The 20173-nt window shown below is 47.2% G+C and overlaps 1 protein-coding gene across 1 annotated transcript in view; it reads right to left on the reverse strand.

The window, feature by feature from the left end:
- Positions 1-11920, reverse strand: part of TMED4 (transmembrane p24 trafficking protein 4) — a 29912-nt gene extending 17992 nt beyond the window's left edge. The window contains exon 1 of the mRNA XM_063448541.1: positions 11675-11920. Coding sequence (XP_063304611.1) covers positions 11675-11837 — 163 coding nt within the window. The 5' untranslated portion in view covers positions 11838-11920. The remainder of the gene's footprint in view (positions 1-11674) is intronic.
- Between the last annotated feature and the right edge of the window lie 8253 nt (positions 11921-20173).

A 20173-nucleotide genomic window follows, 5' to 3' on the forward strand; every position in this document is an offset into this window, starting at 1 on the left:
ACATACTGAGACGGTGGCATTCGCCTCCCATATCTCCCGCTACTCAACTCCCTCCAAGACTTCTCCAAGGTCTGCTTCTCACTGATCCGTGTAATTCAAGTTTCCCCATTCTCCGTTTTCTGCGCTCAAGTGGGTGTACAAAAGCGTGATCATGCCTTTGGGGGCAGTCCCATCGGAGCAAAGTCTCTCAAAAAAGGTCAGTTGACCCAACGCTGCTTTCTTTTTTTATTCTTTATTTTTGCTGTGCTCAAGATAACATACGCATGTCAGCAATGCCACAACAGCATTTGTAAACATTTTAAAAACAGGTATTCATTAACAGTTGTATAACGTTCAGATATAAAGCACAATTTTTTTTCTTTTATAAGATGATGAGACCTATTAGATACATGCTGGGTATTGACGTCTGACATTAATCAATTGGTACTTTAAACATATTAAACTGCTGCGCTTTGCTATCAGGTAAGCTCTATTTTTTGTGATTTATCTGAAGTCTAGCTGACAGCTTGCCCTTATGCCAGTATGTGTTTCAAAGATCAATAGCAGAGATGGCAGTAGTGTGACGTATATCTTTTAAAGGTACAGTAAATAGTTTAACATAATGTGGAACAAGCTTAGGTACCATTATGCTGTGTAATGCTAGCTGGTAGTTTGAATGCATGTCTATTGGGTGTGTGAGAAGATTAGTACGGTAAGCTATACTTAAAGGCTCAGTATATAAACATGCTAAGGCTAAACAGCATTCTACATGTAAAGTTTCACCCTGGCTGATCGAAAAGTTTGTGGGCTGGCACACGCTCCAGGGACCATCGATATGGCGGGCCCGATGCTTCACGGGTGGTAGTGGACACATGGTCAGCCAATGCCTGATCTGCCGTGTCGGTGTGACAGGGTGTTAGTGTCTTTCAAGGCTGTGGCACTGGCGATGTTTCTCCATGCGCATCTCTGGGCTCCTTGCTGGTTTTCTGTGGGCTGCTTCCATGCTTGGTTAAGTTTGCCTTTTCTGGGCATCGGGAGGTCAGTGGTCTCCGGAATTGGCATTCGGATGGTACTAACTCTGGCTTGCTGCTGGGAGTCATTGTTTGGCCCTCTTCGGGGATGCCACACTGCAGGCAGTGCGTAGGGCGAGACTGCGGTCGGCTCTGCTGTGGGAGTGCCTCGCTCAGCGGCAGGGTCATCCGTCAGTGGCAGGGGTGAGTGTTGAGTGGACTCCTGGTCTACTACTGTAGCAGCTGCTGTGGGTCCGGTTGGGCCTCCGTTGCTGCCCACCTTTAGCATGGCTTGTTGCGTGGCCAGGTATGAGATCGCCTGCTGGGCTGCAATGAAGGGAAGGAAGGCCACAAACTCCTCTGACCTCCTGGGCCCATGCCAGGATGCTTCGCTGGGTGCTCTGAGCTCCGCTGTGGAGCATTCCCCTCTGCACATGGCAACCGCCATCTTGTGTGGTGCGGTCTGGCCCTCGAGTGTGGCGGTGGCGCCTTTGGGCTCTGGCTGCCTGGCTTCTGGGTGAGGACCGGGATCACCCCCACCGGTCCATAGGGGGGGGGGGGGGGACAGGGCCGGGTCCTTCCGGGTCTGGGCCTCAGGTCGGGGACCGCTGGGCAGGATAGTGGGGCAGCGGCCGTCTGTCCCTCTCAACGCCGGCATAGGCTCAAACATGATCGTCGAAGGCCTCACCTCCAGGGGACTGTAGCTCGATGAGCCAGCCTCTCCCTGGTTCCAGTGTCCCCGTAGTACCGAGGACCAGTGCTGTCGGTCGGTATTTGAGTCGTTTTCCATAGTTTAGAAGCTTTAATGTGTGCGAATTGCAGGAGCTGATCTAGCTTGCGACCTTCCAGCTCGGCGGTCCAGCCCCGCCCTCCCAACGCTGCTTTCTTAATGTGAGGTTTGCTAACAAAGTCGCGAATCTGGATATAATCGAAAAAAATCCGCTGGAGTTAAATGAGTGCCTTGTTGTAGTTCCGCGAATTGGACCACCTCTCCGTTTCGATATAGCTGATGTAGCCGTTGTAATCCGATTCGTTCTATTTTACGAAAGTCTCTGGGTGCCATACCAGGGATGAATTCCCTGTTTCTGAGGAGTGGAGTCATAGGGGAGGGGGACGTTGAAAGTCCATATTTGAGATTACTCGCATCCCAAATCCGAATAGAGTTGAGTATGGCTGGTGACGTTCGCCGTATCACGGGTCTATGTTCCTTCGGAAACCACATTGTAAACTGAGCCACATAGCTACCTGTGTCAGTTGAGCTGCGAGATAGTAGAAATATAGATTCGGGAGGCCCAACCCCCCTCTGTCCTTGCGTCTATATAACACTTGTCTGGATATTCTATGCCTCTTGTTTTGCCAAATAAAGTCCCATCTTTGCAATGGAGTCAATTGAGTTTTTGTGACACGGACAGGTAAAGCCTGAAACAAAAACAATATTCGTGGTAGTATGTTCATCTTCACAGAATTAATCCGGCCTATCCAAGAAATCGGCTTATCCGTCCACTTATCTAGGTCTCCCATCAGGGCTCTCAACATCGGGACGTAATTAGCAAGGTACAGGGACTCAGGATCTGCTGTTAAATGAATCCCTAGGTACTTCAAAGAGTTTGTTTCCACTCGGATTTGACAGGTCTCCTTAATCCACACTACATCTTCTACGCTTCTAGGAGGGAGATCGGGAGGGCGCTGGATTTCTGGATATTTGCCTTGTATCCCGATAACGCACCATATTCCGCCATGACTTCCTGAATCGCCAACATGGAATCCATCGGGTTCGTAACGGTTAGGAGAACATCATCCGCGTAGGCTGACACCTTATACTCTTCGGTACCCACCTTAACTCCTCCAATATTCGGGTGCTGACATATGGCTTGCAGCAAAGGTTCTAAGGCCAACATGAAGAGGAGGGGAGAAAGAGGACACCCCTGTCTAGATCCATTGTAGAGTTTAAACTGGGTCTTTGGGGCACCCGTTATCTGCACCTGTGCTCGCAAATTATGGTACATTGCTTTAGTTATCGTCAGGTATCCATCTGGAAAGCCCATACTCCGCAATACCGGGAAAAGAAATTGCCAACTGACCCTATCAAAGCCCTTTTCTGCGTCTATGGACACCACTAGAGTGAGGGACCCTGTGGCCACTTGCTTCCATATCAAATCAATATTCCGTCTGGTGTTTTCAAACAGTTGCCTACCTGGAATGAAGCCGACTTGATCGGCATGAATGAGCGAGGTCAACAGTCGGTTCAATCCATCTGCTTGAATCCTAGCCAAAATCTTCAAATCGTGATTAATTAGCAAAATGGGCCTATAGTTTTCTGGGACAAGTGGGTCCTTTCCTGGTTTGGGCAGCAACACGATAGTAGCCAGAGACATGTCAGGGTCCAGCCATCCTCCCTGACGTAAGTTTTCGAAGAGTCGAACCAAGTGAGGTGTAAGCTCCCCTTTAAAGGTTTTGTAATAAGTGCCATCGAAACCATCCGGCCCCGGTGCTTTATTACCTTTCAAATTCGAGATATCTTTGTCCACTTCATCCTCCGTAATCTCCGCTGCCAAAGCGCCCTCCGCCTCCCTGCTTAGCTTAGGCATCCCTAGGTTGTTTAAATATTGTAAGATGTGTTCCTCCTCCTGGTCGCCATGGGGACTACCATCCGGCGTGTGGTTGTATAACCTTTGGTAAAAGTTTTCAAAAACCTTAGCTATCTCGGCGGGTGTCGATTTCGTCGTACCGTCAGGATGTCTGATGGCTGAGATGTGGGTCCGTTCCTGCCTGGGCCGAAGAGTCCTGGCCAAAAGAGTGTCCATTTTATTGGCCTTTTCATAGTATGTCCGTTTTGACCACACCATAGATCTGGCCGTGTCATCCAGCAACAATGTACGGATGTCTCTTCGTACTGCTTCTAATTGCCTGTAGGTTCTCTCGTCCGGCACGGTTTGTTCGAGGGCCCTCTTTTGTCCCAAGAAGGTCTCTAATTTCTGATGTTTCATTTTCTTCCTCCTGGTAGCAAGTTTAATCAGGTTCCCTCTAGAAACCACCTTATGAGCCGCCCATAGCATGCCCACGGAGATTTCTGGGGTGGAGTTCAAGTCGAACTATTCAGTGATCCCTTTCCGGATCTGTTCTCTTATCGCTTCATCCCGTAGCATGGACGCGTTCAATTTCCACGTCCATGGGGAAGCCACACAAAGGTTGCCCAGCGTGATAGATACGTCCGCGTGGTCTGACCACGAGATGTTACCCACCGCTGAGCCCGTGATTCGGGACATGCCCGAAGCGTTAGCCAGAAAAAGGTCTATCCTCGAGTACGTACCACGGGGAGCTGAATAGAAGGAATAATCTTTATCTCCCGGGTGGTGAGCCCGCCAGACGTCCACTAATCCCGTTGCAGCGATTAAATCCTTAAGTAACATATCCGGGCCACCCCTGCCCTGGGATCTAGGTATTCCAGATCGTGTGCTCCTGTCTACAGCCGGGCATGGGTTAGCGTTGAAATCGCCCCCCATGTACACCATACCGTGGGGCAGGGCCTGGAGTTTGTCGTGGAGCATGGACCAAAAACCAGGGTCCGGTTGACTCGGCGCGTAGATGTTTATCAAGTGGACTGTATGCGAGTACAGAGTACCCGAGACAACCACGAAGCGCCCCTCCGGGTCTGCCTCATGAGAATTCACATGGAACGGGCAGCTACGCCTAATAAGGATCGCCACCCCGTTGCCCTTGCGATGAGACCTGGCTTCATAGGAACCTGCGAAGGTATAGTCTCTCAACCTAAACTGGGCCTGTTTTGGCAAATGGGTCTCCTGGACAAAGGCAACGTCGGATTTCATCCTTTTAAATTCTTTGAGCATGAGTCGGCGCTTCCTAGGGGCATTAAGACCCTTAACGTTCAAGGAGGTGATAGTAATCTCCATCATGTGATACGGTCACTCCCACCATACTGGCCACTACTAGTGTCATTTCGGTGTCGCTTTCCGTCAAGTCCCCGTGTGCTCCACACCACCAAACCCCCGCCCCCGCCAACCCCACCAACCCCACCAACGGAAAAAAGGAGAGAGAAATTAGGGGAGGTAGAAAAGAGAGAAAAACAGTCAGTCCGACGCAAAATAACTCTGGTCTTACCGAATGCCAGAGTGTTTAGGGAACGTGCTCCCACATTCCAGCCACTATCAACGTTGGGAGGAACAACGGGCCAATGAGCTCCCATACCCAGGTGCCTCCCGGTAGGTGAATTGGCCTCTGGTTTACCCACCATCTCTTCGGTGTGACGATAAACTATTAGGGGTGGTTAGAGGTTATTATTATTATTATTATTATTATTATTATTAGGGGCCTCATCTGTTAGGCTCGGAGTGGGTCTCCCCGCAGGAGAACACCCAATTCGGCCACAATCCACATTATCTAAAGCCGAAACTACTCTAACCCTTCCACGATAAGTTAACATTTTTAGGTAACGCACGATTCCGACCCCCCATGTCGTAACACAGAGACAGTCTAAGTACAAAACTGTAATGTATCAAAGGGGATATAATATCTAAGTTAACTAGCATGCATTATTGGATATGGTGCAAATCCTTTAGCGGCGAAGCACCGTTTATCTATTGGTGCCTGGCACCCCAGCGAACTCGTTACGATATTGTCATACAGTATATCAGCTTAGTACACATATAGTTTGGCCCCTCTGTGTCTTTATACATCAGTTTTGAACCCAAAGTAATGTACATATCGGGAGAGACATACATGATACCCCACCAACAGGGATCCCCCCGTGAAATACCATAGACCCCGGGCACAAAACGTCAAAAAACTATTTACAACAGCGTTTTTAAATACCTGCAAAAACCTTCCCCATTCATCAGTCTGTCTTCCTACCACTACCCCAGCAATACGATCTGGGGGCGGGGTAGGGGCACTCTCCCCTGGAATCTCAATGTACCCACCCGTTCCTATTGAGATAGCCTAAGAAAGTTAAACGGCCCCCACCCACCGTTACTAGGCAAAAGCCCAATCAGCTCTCGTTCGGCGCGACAGTGTCTCCCATGGCCCCATCCCCTGCAGGACGTGTTGGAGCCAGTGGGGGACGACCAGCCGACCGAACATCCCCCTCCCGCCCTAGACCCTGGGATCCGTGTCACCTTAGTGGGCATCCCCCGAACCCCCACTTTCATAAGACAAATGTATCCGGTTCGACAATGTACATAGTGCGGGTTATAGGTGTACCAAGTTAGTGTGTATATTGTGGGAACAGATTCAGGTAGTTTAATGGCATACGTATGGCGTCATATCGTCCCTTGTGAACCCGAGCCAGGTATGAATGGTATTGTAGGTGATAACTATTTACAAGTTGTGCCGTCCCACTTGACTTGCTTCCCTCCCCGCTACCTGTTTAGGTTGCATTTTTCTTTTTTGGAATAACAAGTGTTTTTTTTTTGTGTGCGTCATAGAATTTTAGGTTTGTTTTGTAAGGGACATGTTTGAGGTGTTCTATATCCCGTCCCTGAAATATGTTTGTTACCCCTTTACGTTATATGCATATACACTTCCACCCCCCCCCCCCCCCGTTGCGTGTTGAACAATAACCAAACAATTGAACTGATTACTTCTGAAGAAAAATGGGAGACCCGTAAATCCAAGAGAGCCTGGACCCTATACCCGCTCCTCCTCCACCCCTGAAAAAGGGGGGGTGGGGGAGCAGATTTCCCCTCTAGAAGGCACACAATAAAACACTATGTACACAGCAATGGGGTAGCCACATATAAAGACTTAAGAGAAAATTCACGAGGTTGCCATGTCCCAAAGGCTTCAGTAGTGTCATCTCCCATTCCAATATCAAAAAAAAAACAAAAAAACAATAACTCCTCAGATCGTAAGCTGTCCCCAACAGAAGACCTTCGGCTGCCGAAAACATAAAGTGGTATTATACAGTTTCTATGAGAAATCGGTACTTTAATAAATAATTAATGAAACATGGTCATCTGTCGCCAGCAAGTATATTAGATGGCCAACATGTAATGAAGAGACCACTCCACACACAAAGCACTTAAGCAAGCTAAGGTGCTTTATATGTCTGAAGTCTGGCATATTTGTGACAGTTTATAAAAAAACAGCCACTAGAAGTGAATTTAGCCCTGCAATGCAAACATTACTTAATCCACAAAATGGCAATGTTTTACATTACAAGACTAAAACTACAAGGTCACTGCACCCAGACTCCTTCATTGAGATAAAGTGATCATCTGGGTGACTACAGTGGACCTTTAATGTAAAGGTTCTAGGGCAGTGATGGCGAACCTTTTTGAGCCCGAGTGCCCAAACCGCAATACATGGCAACTTTTTTTCCCTTAAAGTGCCAACACAGCAATTGCGTTTGTGTGGGGGTGCTGTGTGTGTGGGGGGTGCTGTGTGTGTGTGTGTGTGTGTGTATGAGGGGTGCTGTGTAAGTGTATGGGGGTGCTGTGTGTGTGTGGGGGGGGTGCTCTGTGTGTGTGTGGGTGTTGTGTATGAGGGGTGCTGTGCGTGTGTGTGGGGGGTGCTGTGTGTGTGTGGGGGGGTGCTGTGTGTGTGTGGGGGGGTGCTGTATGTGTGTGTGTATGATGGGTTATGTGTGTGTGAGAGGGGTGCTGGGCGGGGGGTAAGGGTGCTGGGCGGTGGTAAGGGTGCTGGGCGGGGGTAAGGGTGCTGGGCGGGGGTAAGGGTGCTGGGGGGTAGGGGTACTGCTGGAGGGGTAGAGGTACTTCTGGGGGGATAGGGGTGCTGGGGGTAGGGGTACTGTTGTGGGGGTGGTAGGGGTACTGCTGTGGGGGTGGTAGGGGTACTGCTGTGGGGGTGGTAGGGGTACTGCTGTGGGGGTGGTAGGGGTACTGCTGTGGGGGTGGTAGGGGTACTGCTGTGGGGGGGGAAGGGGTACTGCCGGGGGTATAGGGGTACTGTTGTGGGGGGTAGGGGTACTGTTGTGGGGGGTAGGGGTACTGCTGGGGGGGAAGGGGTGGTAGGGGTACTGCTGGGGGGGATAGGGGTGCGGGTGCTGGGTGTCAGTATCCCCCCCCCTCCCTCTTACCTTTAATGAAGTAGGGAGGAGGGGGGGGCGCGGCACAGCCATCCCTGGTGGTCCGGTGGTGGAAAACACTGCAGGCTGAGGGATCTGTGAATCAGCTCCCCTGTCGTCCCGCGCGATGCTGTGTGGAGCGTTGCCATGGAAACGCTCGGCAACACTCCACACTGCATCGCGCGGGAGGACGCGAGCTGCATTACAGATCCCTCCCCCTGCCTCCCGACCCGGAAGCAGAGTAGGCGCCTGCCGTTTCGGGCAGGCAGGTGCCTACTCTGCATTAATGGCGGACCTATGGCCGCGTGCCAACAGAAAGGGCCCGGCGTGCCACCTATGGCCACCTATTCGCCATCACTGTTCTAGGGCATAGAGTCTGTCTCTGCAGGCTTAGCAGTGTAAACGCTGCCTTTTATGAAAAAAAAGTCCGTATGTACACTGCTGTCTAAGACCAGCTCTAGTAGCTGTCATTGTGATAGCCACTAAAGGGACTTCCTGGACTCCGTACTGCAAAACTGCAGGTCCGCCATTCAGTGTCTTTTTGCTCTGCATGGAGACGCTGAATTCCCCCCATAGAGATGCAATGACTCAATGCATCTATCAAGAGGTGCTGTTTAGCCGCACATGTGCACTAGCCTTCCAATGCTTCCCTTCAGAGAAGCATTGGATTAGCTGAGATTATCAAAATGGATTAGCTAGAGAGGTAAGACAACTACACAGAAACAGGTGAGAGTTGGAAAAAGAAAGGTGACTAAATAGTCATGTTTGTATTCCTACTGCTATAGTGTTTTTAAAGGAACACTCTGCGCACCAACACAACTTTGGAGCATTTGATAGGTTGGCCTCTCCCTGTTCAAATAGCTTTAGCTTTGCTAAAAAGTAAAAAAAAAATAATCTCTTCAAGACTGGAAGGTAAAAATTGTAGCTCAGCCAATGAGTGATCACCATGAGCGGAACTCTACCCTACAGCCAATCACTGTCCTCTTATCTGTATAGTACAGCAAAGGCAGGGCGTATGTTGCGGTCACCGGCCCGCCGAGCCTCACGGTCGTGCCCGACCGGCACGACCGCACCGACTACACGAGCTTACCTGCTCGTCGGCGAGCCGGGAACCGCGCACGTAGTTCTTCCGGGCATCACGCCCGAATCCAATATGGCGCCGACCACGTGGTCGCGTCTATGGATAGCCCCGCCCCCGAGAATTATACTAACGTGTGCGTGACGTCACGACGTCAACGCACACGCACGTTCTGGGGTCAGAGGTCGCCCTCTGACCAATCATAGCTTAGAGAGGGGTATTTAAACCCCTAATTCACCCCAGTACTTTGCCCTGTCGTGGTTTCAGTTTCCTGGTTTCCCGAGAGTGCTATTTTCGTGTTTCTGATTTCCTGGTATCCTGATCCTTGGCGTTTCCCTGGTTATTCTGATCTCTGGTTTCCCTGACTTGGCTTGTTTTATCGGTATTGAGTATTTTCTGGCTTCCTTGACCTCGGCTTTCCCTTTGACCATTCTCTGTCTCTAGCGTATTAGTCCGGCCATTCTAAGGTCCGGTTTACGCTCTATCCTGTTATTTTTCCTTTTCTTACTTATGTATATGTTTACATAGTTTCTGCGTGCTGGACCACATTACTAGTCGTGACAGCGTATAATTTTATATCCTACACTACTTTAAAAGTTCCACGCCACTGGTAGTCTAGAGAGTACACGGCATACTCACCAGGGGTAAATGTAAACTCACCAGAGTGACATTTTCCCTTGCCAATGGCCAAAGGCAAGTGGAAATTTTGAGCTCTAATAAAAGCAATGACAAGGCAAAAGGAGTAGACAGTAACAAGCTGTAGGGCAAAACCATGTCAGCAACTCAGCTCACACTGATTTCCCATTGGTTGAGCTGAGCAGGTACATAAAATAGTCTAATAAGGAAGAAGTTACTTTGTGAAGTGGTGTGGGGCTAAGGGGGGGGGGGGGGAATCTGCAACATTTTTTGCCATTCATTTTTAGCAAAACTAAAAGATCTGAATGTGAGGATAAATACAGCATGAATAGGAGATCAAGCTCTATCAAATGTCTGTACTGCACACAAAGCATCTTTAAAAGGTTACGCCAACCCTTCTAATATTAGTTTAAGGAGTTTAAGCATGCGTGGGATAGGCATAAGGCTATCCTAACTATAAGATAAGGCCAGGGACTGATAGTATTTAGAAAATTGGGCAGACTAGATGGGCCGAATGGTTCTTATCTGCCGTCACATTCTATGTTTCTAGGTTTCTAATATTATTGAAACAAACAAACAAAAAAATAAAGTTACAAAATGAAATTGTATTTATCTAAAATCCAGCGCTGGTTGAAGCTCCCACTGCTGCTCAGCACACCCCCTACTGATGTCAACCTGCATTCACACAGTCCAATCAAAGAGAAGACTTTGATTTGACCATTTAGCAGGCACAGAGCTCATGCATGTGCTCTGAACTGGCATGGGAAGGGGGAGAGAAAGTGTATTCCTCCCCAAAAGTTAGCAGTAGCAGAGGGTATAGGGATGTTAGAGGGCTGTATTCAGTGAGGGAGGGGAGACACAAGGTTCCTGCAAGAGTAGAATCAAATTGTGTCTGTCGCCAGCATGCAGTGCACAGCGACTAAAAACATAAAATATGCACAGAATTGGCATAAGGCAGTCTGGAACAAAGATCCAGGCTGCGAAAGTCACGTGTGCCACGGAAGCAACTAGCCTCCGGCACACAAGTGCAAATACATCTGATGGGCAGTGTTTCAAGCTAAAATCCTGCAGATCCCTCCTTCTGTGATCACTTCTATTATTATTATTGGCATTTATATAGCACCAACAGGTTCAGTAGCACTTTAAAATATGAGAGGGTGGATTCAACTATAAATAGGACATTACAAGAAAACTTACAGGAACGATAGGTTGAAGAGGGCCCTGCTCAAACAAGCTTACAGTCTATAGGAGGTGGGGTATAAAAAACACAATAGGACAGGAATTCACAATCAAATAAGGTGGGAGTGAAAAGAAAAAGTGGTCATGGACGTTGAAGTAAGCCTTCAAACCGAGCTAGCCTAATCCACATTGTACAAGGTAGGATCTTTGAGGATCGTGTGTATGATTTGCAGCTTTTGCTATATTTCTTGTCCTTAGCATCAGGCATATGCAATCTAATAGTATGGGATACATTTTACATATAAAATGTTGTAGTGAGTCTGTGCTCTTCCTCACAACAGCACTTTTTTCACTCCCCAACAAAGAATTGCTTATGTACAGTAAATATTGTAATGGGTACTACAACACTTTCGTTAACACAAATGATACCACAAGAACAGAGATGTGATGGGTCTCCTTTGGAGGGTGCATGTAACATTTGTAAACATGGTTGTATGGCTTTGTCAGAGGTGTACAAGTATATATGTAATATCATTTGGATAAATGTCAACACTCTGTACAATTGGGGGATATTCTTCAACTCTCTGGTATCACAGCGCAGGTAGTTTAGCCCTAGTTCACTAGAATGCATTGTTTAGATGGAATAGCACGGTCAGTAAAGTGGTATAATGTTGGTATATTGCAAGCAATCCACAAACCCTGATCAGTTGTGATATCCATGACAACATGGCCTGCACCTGCTGCTCTCACCTATCACCATGGTCTCATCTGGGATCTCCTCAATGAAACAGCGCTTCTCCGTCTCCCCAATATGGAAATACAGACTCCGGGAAAGGCCGAGCTGGAGCAGCAGCACAAGCAGGTAGAGCAGAGGGCACCGGGAGGGCCCACAGGCCGGATCGAGGGCACTCATGACAGGCAGACAGCAAAAATCAGCAGGAAAGACAGAGGTGGAAACGCAAAGGCACTTTCTGCGTGCCAAGCCTCGCTCTGAAGCCGGGGTCCCGTCACTGATTGGCTGTGCTGTTAATGGGCGGGGCTACGATTACCTCGACCAGAGCAGTGTGGAGAGCGACTACCGGCAACGTCACCACTTGGCGGAGTGATACGTCACCTTAGCGGCCATCTTACGTTACTCACTGCTCTGCGGGAGGCTTGGAGGCTGCGTGCGCGCTGGGGAGTCCTGATAGGCGGGGCTGGCTCCTGCCATGTCTTGTCACCAGGATCTGACAGCTGGGGGAGGCTGGAATGTAGAATATTAAAAAACTAGTTCGTGCTGCTCGAGCAATAACAGACCCAGGGGGCTCAGCTTCAGTGATAGAGGGATAGACTGAAGTGGTTTTGGTGTATGGATCATGCTCCTGCAGGCTCATTGATTAACCCCTTCAGGACCAGGGCTGTTTGAACACGTTTGTGATGTTTGTGTTTAATTGTAATTTTCCTCTCTCTCATTTACTGTTCCTATATAAATTATATATTGGGGGTGTTTTCAGGACAAAACGGACATTGTTTACATACCATTATTTGTATCATGTCATATAACTTACTTTAAAAAATCAAATATGGTGAAATTTTTTTAAAAAGAAATGTTTTTACATGAAAAATCTTTTACTGATCTACAAAAGCTGATGGGAAAAAAACCTGCTAAATAGATTACAAATTTTGTCCTGAGTTCAAAAACACCCAGTGTTTACGTGCTTTTTTGCTTTTTTTTTTGCAAGTTGTTGGACTATAAGTACAAACAGGAAATTGATGTTTCAAAATATATATTTTTTTAAAAATATCAATAGTGACATTGTAATACTGTTATCTGTCATAAAACAAAGAATCACCCTCACATGTACGTATTTTTTTTTTTTAAAGTACACAACCCAGGGTATTCAATATGGGGTATGTTCAGTCTTTTTTAGTAGCCACTTAGTCACAAACACTGGCCAAACCTAGCATTTATATTTGTGTGTTTAAAAATGCAAAAAACAATTACCGTATTTTTCGCTCCATAAGACGCACTTTTTTTCCCCTCAAGAGTGAGGGGAAATGTCTGTGCGTCTTATGGAGCGAATGTGAAGCTTTACTTACCTGTCTTGTAGCGTGGGCCGTGGTACTGGAATTTCAATTGCAGGTTCCGGTTTCTGGCGGGACTGAAAGGAAGTGCGCACTCACTTCCTTTCAGTCCCGCCGGAAACCGGAACCTGAAATTGAAGTTCCAGTACGGCGGTGCGCGCTGTGAAGCCGGCCCACGCTACAAGACAGGTAAGTAATTATGGGACAAGGGGAGGGGGTGGACAGGTGAGAGGAGAACACTATGGGGGGGGGGGGGACACTGTGGGAGGGGTAGAGGGGGCAACACTAGGGGAGGAGGGGAGGGGGGAACACTATGGGATGAGGTGGGGAGAACACTATGGGAGGAGAGGAGGGGGGAACACTGTGGGAGGAGGGGAGGGGGAGAACACTATATGAGGGGGGAGAACACTATTGGAGGGGAGGGGGAACACTATGGGATGAGGGGGGAGAACACTATGGGAGGGGGGAACACTGTGGGAGGAGGGGAGGGGGAGAACACTATGGGAGTGATACCGGAGAAACTGACGGAAGCCAAGCACAGAGAGATGGACACAGGTTTCTTCAGGAAGGAAGAGATTCTTTATTGGATCACCGATCGGGACTCAGAGGGACTAATGTCACCAAAATACAGCAAGTTCTGAGCCCCGGACAATAGTGCAGGCTCCTTATATAGGCACATAACTCCTCCCATATTAAGCTCCACCCGCACATTCTCTTGACCAATCAATACAAATAAGAATTAACTTCCTGCTTGACCGCATGGCCTGTCCAGCACAATGGAGGAGGGGAATACTACATCCTGTATTCTTGCACATGCTCCGTACACTACTGATCGTATCTTGCCTCGTGCAACCAACTGATCGATACGTCAGCATATGCACGTACACATGCCACGTGGTAATCTCGGCCTACTAAATTTATTTTTACCGAGATTCTACCACATTCCCCCCTTTGATGCCTCTTGATATTTCACAATTACTTGAGGCATCACTTAACCTTGGTTTGCATACACCGCAAGTTACCATGAACCAGACCAGACTTATCTATGATGTGAATCTTCAACACTCCTCTTCCTGCATTGGTTCTCCCTGATCTAGAGCCTTATATTTATAAATTGCCATTATCTGTGCAGCAGCCTTCCTCTCTGCTATATTTTCTATCAGGCTTTGCACAGACCTAACTACTAAGGGTATAAGACATGGCAGGAGTAGACACAACATTAAAATCAGTAGGACTCCACCTACCACTGCCTTAAGCCCTCCAAACCACTCATACCAGCTACCAAACCAACTACTTGGATTGTACCCTTTCCACACCTGAGTAGGCACATGCGCTAGTTTAACCATATGGCTAGTAAGCTCAGCTATTGCTTGCCCTTCGTCATCTATTTGAAGACAGCAATTGCTCAGGTTAAACTTCCCACATACACCTCCCTATACTGCCAAAAGGTAATCCAAAGCTAATCTATTTTGGTATACTGCTGTCCTCATCCTGGTATTATGCTTCGCTAGAAGATTGAGCGCTTGTGATGTCTCGTTATTAATGATCTCAACCACTGCCTGTAATCTTATAATACGGTTGAGCATATATATTGGGGTTCTATAACCAAAGGTACCATCCTCTGCCCATGTGGCTGGCCCATAGTAATCTATAATACGCTGGGGAGGCCATTCATTATCCTCCCAGGTGCCTATCTCTATGGGTCCCCTTTTCTTCCTATGATTCACATCATACACTTTAACACCTAAAGTCTCACCTGTTTCAATAGGTAACAAGAAGAAGGATGGTTTGAGCATACCCAACACACATGCCCCTTCCCAGTCCTGTGGCAACTCCGAATAGGCTTTCTTACCACAGATCCAGTACAAATTTGCTGGGGCTCTCCAGTTAGATGTGATGGATAGATCAAACCACACATCCTTTAAATTGGCGTATCTTGCAAACGGGTTAGATGGTTCTGAGACATTTGAAGCCGACCACCAAGTTGTATTCTTTGTATCATCATCATAAGCTTTTTGCCCTAGACAAGTTAATTCTCCTACAGAAGTATTATACATCATTCCTTTCCTCGCTATGCAAACATAACCTATGATGGAGGTCTTTAATCTCCACTCAGATTTACCTCTAACACTCATATGATAATCGGCTTGTGAAGATATTAATTGGTCAACTGCCTCAGAACCAGACATTACCTCCTTTGCTTCCCAAGGCCATTGGTCTCCCATGTTAGTACCTCCACACACATAGCAGTTGGTAACATTAAGACTACCGGCAATACTTTCGGCTAAATCAATGAACAGGTTTTTAGCATTATGGGGGATCTTATTATCTATGCTCATCTCTTCATAAAAGGAATGGTATACTTGATGAGTTTGGGAGGATACCGTATCAGTCTCTATCCCTATAAACAATACTGTCCCAGGATCTAAACCCGTCCCATATATTTGAAACCCAAATAAATTACCATATTTATCTAAGAACTTATCAGGGTTATTTATAAGTATATGGATTGGATTGCATTCCATAGAGTTACAATATGGACTGGTAGGCAACTTAGTCACAATCATGTCCTTGTCTGCTGTCTGTCCCCAAGTTGCCCACCCCACACAAGACCAATATGGGCAAAAGTTATAATCTCTATTTGGGCATCTAGGGCTCACATACTTATTTTTACTACTGGGACAAATATATTTATCTTTAGACCCATACGTTCTCTCCCATCTAAGATCCCCACATACATTCCACGGCTTTCTACCACTTGATATCGCTTTACACGCATCAAATAGCAGAACACCTGAAGAATATACGGATTCTAATACTGTTTTGTTAATTAGGGTCCCCTGAGGATCTCCATTCCTGAGAGTCAACCAAATCGTACGGGGTTGATACTCTGGACTGAAGCACTTAGGTTCTCCTACTCCTAAATGGCACACACTATATTCTATATTTAAGTATCTACATCTTGATACATCTCCTTTACACTCGTATTGCGAATGCCAAATTAGGGTCTGGGAAATATGGTTACCTGTTCTTGTAGTCTTAATGCATACCTCACAGCTAGGAGTGTCGGTACCTCTACCTTCCTGAATATAAAAATACACATATAAAAACATTATTAGAAACACATCTTTCGTCGTCATCCTCAGTCTTCGTCCGTGCGAAGGCACCTCAGCTTCCAAGATGTAAGGGCTGCAGGGAATGGAGTTCTGCTCGTCTTCACAGGGGTCCCTTCGAGACTTTTCCTGACTTATACACTCGTTGGTGAGCGGACAGGCTTTATTATGGCCTTCTCACTCACTTACCAAATCTCTGAAACAATAAAATTTGTAATCCACAAGGTTCCTCGTCACTCCGACTGAGTCGTGCGCTTTAACCGGATCTTGCAGGGATTCTCTGGATCTGCTGTAGCTTGCCAAGAATCGACTGCTGCTGGTTTAACCCTGGAGTGATGTATCCACGGAGTCACTTCGGCTACTTTTATCGCTGTAGGGGTAGACAAAAGAACAACATAAGGACCTCTCCACTTGGGCCCTAACGGTACATTATTCCACTCTTTAATCCACACTTGGTCTCCTGGGTGGTAACTATGAACTGGGGGATAAATATTCACAGGTAATCTATCTTGTACCCATTTCTGTACCTCCTCCATAGTCTTACCCAACTCTACAACCTGCTGCCCCCAAGAATTCTCGCACTTGTCTTCTGTTCTTGGGTATCGGTATTTGGCACACAGCTTCTTTTCTCTCTGGCCCCATAATTCTTTGACCTTCAGAGATATGGAATCCCAGATATTTGACAGTTGGCAAACACAACTGAGCCTTCTTTCTAGACACCTTGTATCCTGCCTTCCAGAGAATGTGTAGTAGATCGTGCGTTGCTTGCTGACATATTTCCTTTGTAACTGCTGCTATCAATAAGTCATCTACATATTGTAACAATACACACTCTCCTGGGATGGACTCGAAATCCAGTAGATCTTGACTTAGAGCTGAACCAAATAGGGTAGGTGAATTTTTAAACCCTTGGGGCAGTCTTGTCCAAGTCATTTGGCGTTTTGAGCCCGTTACAGTGTTTTCCCATTGAAAAGCGAAGATACATTGACTTTCTGCGGCAATTCGGAGGCAAAAGAAGGCATCTTTGAGGTCTAAGACTGTAAAATCAGTTGGAATTAAAGCAAGCAGGTTATATGGATTGGGTACAACTGGATGTATGCTAACAACCGCATCATTGACTGCTCTCAAGTCCTGCACAGGTCGATACTCATCTGTACCGGGCTTTTGAACAGGCAGCAATGGGGTGTTCCAGGGGGAAGTACAGAATTTTAGGATACCATACCGTATGGACTTATCCAGATAAGATTGGATGTTCTTCTTAGCCTACTGCGGGATATGATATTGCCGTAGGCTCACTGGCTAAACCCCAAGTTTTAGTTCGATTTTAATAGGTGGAATATTGCGGGCCAGTCCTGGTGGGTTGTTCTCTGCCCAAACTCCTGGTATGTCGAATAAGGATTCATCACTCCTAGGGTTTTGGATAGTCAACGTTGTATAAAGTCGCCACTCTTCTTCCTTTGGTACAGATAATGTCATAATACCTGAAGGTCCATTAAACTTTAAGGATGTTGTTCCATTTGGTAGGAACGTAATCTGCGCTTGTAATTTGAATAGCATATCACGTCCCAGCAATTGGACTGGACATTCAGGCATGTAAAGGAATTGATGTTTTACTACGTGGCCTCCCAATGTACAGAGTCGACTTTTAAGAACCGGTTTTGCAGCACTTCTTCCAGTTGCTCCTATTACAGTAATAGTTCTTCCAGATGGAGGAGCAACTAGGTTAGTCACCACCGAATGTTCAGCACCAGTGTCGATCATGAACGCACTCCTTTTTCCCCCTATTGATACATCGACCATAGGCTCCGCTCGACCAAGGGGGATGGAGCCCGGTCGGTATCAATAGTCCTCCATGACCGTGTCAGCCAATCCTACAAAGTCCCTACCTTCTCTATCGCGGGACCTTTGCGCTGCTGGATAGTACCTATCTTCCCTTACACTTCCTCTGTTCCCATTACTTCCTCTATTACCATTGCTCCCTCCGGGGCCTCCTCTACCTCTCGCTCTGCCTCTAAAATTTCCATATCCTGTCCTATGTCTGTCCCTCTCATACTGTTCCCTTCGAGGACACTCACTTCTCCAATGCCCTTCTTCCCTACAGTATGCGCACTGATTTCTACTCAGGGGTTCCTCATTCCACTTACTATCGCCTCTATCTGGGCCCCGTCTATCTACGCCTGCGATCGCTACCGCTAGCATATCTGCCTTTCTACGCATCTTGCGCTCTTCCTCTTTCTTTGTCTCTGTTTCCCTGTTCATGTACACTTTATTCGCTACCTCCATTAGTTGGGTGATAGACATACCTGCGAACCCTTCTAACTTCTGTAGCTTGCGCTTAATATCTCCGTAAGCTTGGCTGACAAAGGCGGAGTTTACCATTCGGGAATTATCAGCGTCTTCCGGATTAACCCCTTAAGGACCAAACTTCTGGAATAAAAGGGAATCATGACATGTCATGTGTCCTTAAGGGGTTAAAGGGGGTATACAAGCGGTATGCCTCCAATAATCGGTCATAAAAGACACTGGGCGCTTCATCACTTTTCTGAATCACCTCAACTGTCTTCGACATATTAATAGCTTTCTTCCCTCTGGCTTTCATGCCAGCAATTATAGCGTCTCTATAGGCTTTTAGCTGAACCATATCTGCACCATTAACATTCCAATCGGGATCAGTGTTAGGATAATGTGTTGCGGCCCATGCTGCTGGATTGGCTTGGTTTAAAGCACGGGCTTCATCCTCTAGCGCTTTAATGGCCGCTTGGTTAATCCTAGTCCTTTCCTCATTATTGAACAATGTCATTAATAACTGCTGGCAATCAGCCCATGTCGGATTATGTGTCTGAACTATCGAGGTGAACAGATCGGTCATAGCTTGTGGTTTCTCAGTGTACGAGGAGTTGTGGGTCTTCCAATTCAAGAGATCGGTAGTCGTGAACGGGACATATACGAAGACTGGGTCAGCATATGCCATTTGACCTGCGGCATCGAGATAGGCTGACCCAGGATTCAGACGAAGGGGCATCTGGTAATGTTTGAGTTGTTGGGTACCGGTCAGTTGTCGGGTTAGTATAGGGCTACGTGAAGGGGCGTCGGTTAGAGGTTCCAGTCGGGGGGTGGTAAGGCATGAGGATGTGGGAGCTTGATTTTGGGAAAAGTTGGTGAATAGAACACTCCGAGCCGAGCTAGAAGAAGCTTGACCAGAAGTTTGAAGTGGCGCCAAATCAGGATATTCAGATCTAACGGGGGTTGGTTCCGGAAGGGAAGGTTTAATACGAGGGGGGGTGGATTCTGCACTGGAGGAGGAAGTGGATGGGGGCAATGGGGGAAGGGATGTAGAGCTTCCTGTACTCGTACCACTTCCTCCTAAAGGGAAGTAAGGGGGCGGCAAAGGGATCTCGGACTCAGGGGGCGTGTCCAAAATGGGCCTAACCATAGTCCTAGTGGACAAACAAGTCCTGGCCACCATGAGGCGACATTGCTCCTCGTGGCATATCCGAATCCATCTTGGCGAGTCGTTTACGGCCTGTCTCCAACAATCAATATATGGAAACTGTCCGTAAAGTTCAGGCCTACCTGATACAGCCACGTGTACACGCTGTACCAGAGTTGGATCCAAACTACCACGTGGCGGCCATGCCGCAACCAAAGTAGGCCACTCCCTAGTGCACAAAGTGACCAAACGTACAGGAGACATTTTAACCCCAAAATCACATGTTTTAAATCCCTTTTTAAAATTCTTTACCATACAACCTAAGGGATCCAAAATCATTGACTCCGACGCGCCCATACTTATCAATGGAACGTCGTTGACAACGAATACTATGCACGCGTTCTATTCAACAGTCACACCCGTTTCCTCTGGCAACAGCACCACGTGGTACGGTTACCAAGTGAAACGTACACAATAACACAATAAACACTCAAGGAATTCCCGTACACACACAGCTGTTACACCAGTCACTAGAATAATCAATATTATTCCCTTTGGCGAAACTATACAGTCACCCGCGCTATAATTCTCTATATATGAATTACCCGTCTATAACACACCCCAGTAACATCGTCTTTTACA

The sequence above is a fragment of the Pelobates fuscus genome, chromosome 3, assembly GCF_036172605.1.
Source record: "Pelobates fuscus isolate aPelFus1 chromosome 3, aPelFus1.pri, whole genome shotgun sequence".
Lineage (NCBI taxonomy): Eukaryota > Metazoa > Chordata > Amphibia > Anura > Pelobatidae > Pelobates > Pelobates fuscus.